Source organism: Cryptomeria japonica, chromosome 2 (assembly GCF_030272615.1).
Source record: "Cryptomeria japonica chromosome 2, Sugi_1.0, whole genome shotgun sequence".
Classification (NCBI taxonomy): domain Eukaryota; kingdom Viridiplantae; phylum Streptophyta; class Pinopsida; order Cupressales; family Cupressaceae; genus Cryptomeria; species Cryptomeria japonica.
In genome coordinates, this window is record NC_081406.1 from 590,363,408 (window position 1) to 590,369,974 (window position 6,567).

Consider the following 6,567-nt stretch of genomic DNA (forward strand, 5'->3'; position numbering starts at 1 on the left):
TCCATGATGAGTCAAGATTTCTTTTCCTTTCTCAGTAATGTGTATGGGTGTTACAAAATCTTGAGATATCAAATTCTGTTGAGTTCTTGTAAGAATTGCATATGAGGAATCTTCAAATTCTATTGAGTTTTACTTGTGGTACTCCTCTTTCCACTTTTGCTTCTTGAACTAATTTCTCGTGTCGAATGAAATCAGCAACTCGTAAGCCAATTTTCCATCCTATGCATTACACTGAAGGTGCATGTCTGAATACTATCCCCCATCTTCTTCCTCCAATCCACTTATGGAAGAGGTTCATCATGGACCCACTTCATAAACTATGAATCAAGTATGTCTTCATCATCGGTGGTGACACCCAAGGTATCCATTGGCAATTTCATGTCATGAATTTGTTTCAAAGTTAATCTAGACCAACTCCTTCTCTGTACTTCAAATTCATCCTGGCAACCCTCCCAATAATCCTCCAACTGAGGAACATGCTGATCAGGTACCATATTCTTCACATACTGAGCAATAAAACCCTTACTATCAAAGTTATCCCTTTTCACAAAGATCTTCAAATGAAACCTTTTAAATTCCAGTTCAAGATTTAGTGCATTAGAGACTGACCTACAACTATAATGGCCTAAATCAATGGGAAAAATTCCACTTGTGTCAGAGTCCTCACCATAATCTTTTGCGATATAAGAAAGTTGTCTAGAAACTTCAATCAAAATGCAAGAGTCTGAAACGTACCTGGGCAGTCTAAAGAGTTCACCTTTAAATCCTCCAACTCTTAGGTAAGTGAAGTGGCTGAATTGTATAAAGAAACTCCCATATATGTTAACAAGGTCAACTGCTTCTATTGACATTCTTCTATGCAAATTACCTTGTAACTCAAAGGTCAGCCTTCCAACAAAAACATCATTCCAACAGAGATAATCATCAACATGCCCTTTCAAAGTCAGACTAGGATGATGCTCATAAATTCTCATGCCTTTAACCCATTTTACATGAGACAACCCAAACCATTCTCTCACACAGGAAAGCATATATAATAGATAGGATGACATATAAAAATTAGGCATTCCCAGATAATTACTCAAACCTTCATGTAACCTTTCTGCATTGACAGTTCCCTAGTCAGTGAACCGACTTCTATCCAGAGTGACCTGGATGAAGAAATACATCCAGTCCTCCCAGTAAAAAGAGTGGGAATTACCCTTTACCCTGCTCAACAGTATTACCAAGTCTCAGATTGCAAGAATTAAATGTTCACAGGTTAGAGGTCTCAACAGCCTCAAGCCCCCTTTTTGGAATTTTAGTAGCCAATTCCGTGCAATAACAGTTTTATAATACTGCTTTTTCTCAGAGAAAATTCAGTAGGATTTACCAATGGTCCAATCTTCATAGGGTTTCGGGTGTGGAATACCCATGGCTACCATTACTGTCTGTCTATCAATGGACAACAAGACTTCACCATCATTTTTCCTTATGCATCTATTACCCTTGTCATAATGATTCATACATTCTAAGACTAACTCAGGGCAAGGAGCAGCTATGGGAAAGGTAGTTGCTTCTAATAATCTACTCTGTGCTACATCTCTCATCATGGGGTCTGCAGCTGAATTCCTTACTCTTTCTAGAAAAACATCTAAATCCAGCTGAACTAACGCTGTATCATCTAACTTTGGTAAAGAGCTTACAAGGGAAGATGAGCTCATCAATTTGGGCAAAATAGGTCTCATGTTTAGTTCATGGTTTTCCCCAATCAATTCCAAGCAAAGAAGGAAAGTGGAAACAAAAACACACAGCTAACAAAATACCCAGATATTTTAAAACAAACTACAATAATTTAGAAAGTTGTTGAACATACCTTCCTCTGTACTCTGTAAACCTCTATCGCGGCCTATTTCTCCCGCTTTGAAAGCTTCTTCTCAAAATCTTCTCAAGAAAATAATAATCCCAATGAGACAAGTACTTAGTTTTAAAGCTGAGAAATTCTTACCCATCATTACTAAAAGCTTCCTTCATTACTCCACGTTCGTGTGACCTTACTTTAAAATGATTGCGCTGAAGCATGCCTTAAATGTTAAGTCACTTCACTTCTGACACAACGGATTCTCACACATACTTGCCATAAATGGCAGATTTCAAATCATTGAAGAAAGAATATTCCTCTCCTTAGCGGCCGTTTATCATGTTCTAAAAGTTTGCATCGTCATGACGTGGCAAGTCACATGTCTTCCGAGAAACCTATACATAAAACTTTGACCCTTGCAAAACCATCGCAACACAACACAAACATGACAAATCTTGAACTTTGAACCTTGAACCAAAAAGGTTCAAGTTCAAGGTTCAGAGAATGCAAAATGTCGACAAGGACTAGTAAGATTGAAAATTGTGCGAGAGGAAAAACATTCAAAACAACGCCCGTTGAACTTTGAACCTTGAACCAAAAAGGTTCAAGTTCAAGGTTCAAGTTCAACGTAGTGAAACTTAACAATGACCGAATTACATGAGCAAAATTTTAAACAAATTTCTTGACCAATGAATTAGATAAGCATTACTTCAAACAAGGACGCATATGGAATGGAAATTTTATATGGGCCCAAGAGTGGCTCTGCATAGGGATTGGGACTTGTAAAGTACCTAGCATTGAATCACAAGATCTCTGGTTTCACAACATAACTGACTAAAGTTCAACTCACAACAAAAACGGACACACCTAGACTAGCACAACATAAAAGAAAGTATGTACAAACTAATACTGGATGCCTATTTATAATTGATACAATTTTAAGTCCTGCCCATTATAGGATAGGGGAAGTTCAAAACCATCCTGGTAAGAAATTTTAAAAGAATTGGGCCCCTTTACTTCATGAATTAGATAAGGCCCCTTCCACATGATTCAAATTTTCCATGAGCACCTTTCGTCTCCCTCCTTTTATCCCATAATAACACCAGGTCCCCTTTCATGAACTTTTTGGGCCTTGCTCTTTGATCAAAAATCTTTTTAACCCTCATCTGATGTTTTGTAATCTTGTCAACCAACTTCTCCCTTTCTTCTTCAGTCTTGGCTAAGTACATGATTCATTTTTCAAGAGAGCTCTGGAAAAATGCATCTTCTATCATCATCTATAGTTTAGAAGCCGCTAATTCCAAAGGAAGAGAGAGTTGTGTGCTGATACCATATACCAGCTCAAATGGTGACATTCCTATGGCTCGTTTTGGTGAAGTTCAATCAGCCCATAGTGCTTCATGTAGCTTCTGATGCCAATCCCTAAAATTTTCACTGACCAACTTTCTCATGATGTTGATCAAGTTCTTGTTACTTGATTCTGCTTGACCGTTACCTTGCGGATAATAATCAGAAGCGTGTGCCAAAGAAATTCCATGATCATAGAAAAATAAGCTCAACTCAGATGAAGAGAAATTTGATGCATTATCTGTGACTATTTTCTGAGGGACTCCAAACCTGACAAGAATATTCTCCTTAAGGAATGTACACACAATTTCTGAGGTAGTTTTCTTTACGGGGATAGCTTCCACCCACTTAGTGAAATAATTTGTTGTTGTTAATATGTGAGTGTGCCCCACACTGGAAATGGGGTTCAAAGGACCAATAAAATCTAGTCCCCACTGCTTAAACGGTTATTCAATTACCACGGGCCTCAAAGGCAAGACGGCCAACTGGGGTTTACGTGTAAACAGCTTGCATTTCTCACACCTTGACACCCAAGCGTATGCATCTCGGAACACCCCTGGCCAATAGTAATAGTTTCTTAGGATTTTGTATGCAGTAACCGTAGAGGGAAAGTGGCCCCCGCATGCTTCATTATTGAAAGTTTTCAATAGAGCTTCTTGGTGTGGTTTATCCACACATCGGAGGAAAGTGTTGTCTAAACCTTTCTTGTACAATATGTTATTAGAGATAACATACTTTGCATATTTCAACCTAAAATTACTTTTTTCCCTAGGAGAAAGATGATCTGGATAGTCTCCATACATAAGATAATACGCCACATTGGTGAACCAAGAATCCTAATGATCAACGAACAGGGTTAAAGGTAAATTGTCCTCCTCATTGGACTCATTCTCCTCCATCAATCTACAGAGGCCTTGTCCTCTGACCAGTTTAGTGGGCTTGATATCTAAATTGAATTCTTGTATCTTGGAGACCCAAGATGCTCTATTGTTGATGCCAACATCTTGTTGAGTTAAAACAACCTTTACTACATAATTGGGAACAAAAACAATCGCATGTGAGTGAAGTATATAATACCTGAACTGCTTCACGGCTTTTACCACTACATAAGCCTATTTCTCTATTTGTGAGTACTTCAACTCATATTTCTTCAAGGGAATACTCATAAAGGAAATCAACACCTCCTCATTATCTTCACCTTTTTGTACCAAAATTTCGGACATAGTATGTTCTGATGCATAACAATAAATAACAAAGTCCTTATTAAAGTCTGGGTTTACCCGGGTAGGCACATGTGTAATTGCCTTCTTAATCTCTTCGAAAGCTTTTCTGCCAGCTTCATTCCACTTAAAGGCTACCTTTTCACTCATCATATTCACAATGTATTTGGTAGCTTCAGCAAAATCAGGAATAAAACGTCTTAAGAAGTTCACCTGTCCAAAGAAGGACCTCACTCCATTTTTATTTGAGGGGAGACTAAGCTGTTGTATTGCCTTTACCCTCTGTGGATCAACTTTTACTCCCTCCTGCAAAATGATATGTCCCAAAAGTTTTCCTTTTGTGACACCAAAAACAGACTTTTTAGGGTTTAAGGATACCCCATGCTCTCTACATCTCACTGGAACCTTTCTCAAATCCTGCACATGATGCTTCCTTCTTCTAGAGAAAATAGTTAAATCATCTAAATATACCACAATAATCTTATCCCTCAAATGTCCGAAGGAAAGCTCCATTGCCCTTTGAAAAGTTATTCCTATGTTAATCAACCCGAAAGGCATCCTATTATATGCAAAGGTACCCCAGAGAGTTATAAAGGTTTTCTTCTGTTGATCCCGCTCCACGACACTAATCTGATTATACCCAGAAAAACCATCCAACATAGACATCATCTCCGACCTGGAAACAATTTGTAAAATATGATCCATAGCAGGTAGGGGATAATTATCTTTCAGACTTGCTTGATTTAAGTTTCTAAAATCAACACAAATTCGTATCTCACCGTTTTTCTTCCAAACAGGAACTATGTTTGCAATCCAGGTAGAATGATGTAGAGGATAAGTAATTCAGGCCTTCAACATCTTATCAACCTCATGAAAAATTGCTTCTGCTACCTTTGGATTAAAATTTCTTAACTTCTACCGGAATGGATTAACACCTAGTTTCAAAGGAATTTGATGTTGAAACTTACCATCCCTGAAGTTCTTCAAATCGTCATAACTCCATGCAAAGACATCTTTAAACTCAACCAATAAATCAATGAACTTCCTTCTTTCCACTTCAGAATAACATTTTCCCAAATTAACAAATTTAGAATCCTCATTGGTACCAATGTTAATTTACTCATACTCCCAAGAGCTTTGAACTATAGGAGCTTCCTTATCTCTTTGCTTAACATATCCATCTTTCCTATCGAAAAGACATTCAAGAGAAACTAAACCCTTTGGAATTTTATTCCCTTTTAACTAAAACATCCCATCATGTACTTCTTCTAGTGTATCGGGAGAAAACTCTTTACAACTTGTCTCTGAACCCTCATAAAACAAGGATGTAAAAATATCGGCACATTGCAGAAAGTTCTGAATCTATTTATCATTTTCAAACTCCTGCTAGGATTCAGAATTATCTAGTACACTAGGTTTATAAACTAGTTCAACCCTGTAAGTGTCGATTGTGAAAACTGGGTGTGGAACCAGTAAGGCTGCAGATTCCACCAAAGAATCTTCCTTCGAATTAAACTCCCTAGGAATGGCTTCAATTGAAAAAACATCGAAGGCTTCAATCTCATCCCTAACACGATTCCTATAGTGTCTCAATCTCTCATTTTTTACCACAAATAAGCCCCTCACCTGCTTAACAATAAGTTCTGCATCACCTCTCACCTTCAACATTTTGATTTGCAACCTCTTTGCTTCAGCCAGTCCTAATAGCAAGGCCTCATATTCGGCCATATTATTCATGTTTTGGAATTCCAACTTGAAAGAATAAGGAATGACCTTTCCATGGGGAGGTATCAAAATGACCCCAGCCCCTAACCCAGAAGACAAACAACTCCCATCAAATTCCATAGACCAAAGTTCATTAGACCTACCTGCATCCAATAACATACTCTCATCCTGAGGTTTAGCCGATATCATGTAATTGCCAAAGCCACAATCTTGATACAAAATTTGAGCTTTCGGATCATCTGAGGGAAAGACTGTGTACTTAGCCTTCGTTTCAGGGTGCAAAAGGACTCTCTATTTTCCAACTGTGATCACCGCTTGAGACCAATCCATCCTAATTTCCCCTCCCATGTCTTTACAAAAAGTGTGACTCAACAACATACCATAGCTAGCAAGAATGTCAGCCACTAGGATTGTCAACTTGATTCTTTTGGCAGG

General features: G+C 38.1%; 1 protein-coding gene across 1 annotated transcript; it reads right to left on the reverse strand.

The window, feature by feature from the left end:
• Window positions 1-5,793: 5,793 nt before the first annotated feature.
• LOC131867183 (uncharacterized) lies at window positions 5,794-6,321 on the reverse strand. The gene has a single exon (XM_059215489.1). It carries the CDS (start codon window positions 6,319-6,321, stop codon window positions 5,794-5,796), a length of 528 nt encoding a protein of 175 aa, XP_059071472.1.
• Window positions 6,322-6,567: the final 246 nt, after the last annotated feature.

Excerpts from the sequence above, each read along its gene's own strand:
- LOC131867183 (XM_059215489.1), bottom strand. The coding sequence starts at position 6,321 with ATGATATCGGCTAAACCTCAGGATGAGAGTATGTTATTGGATGCAGGT.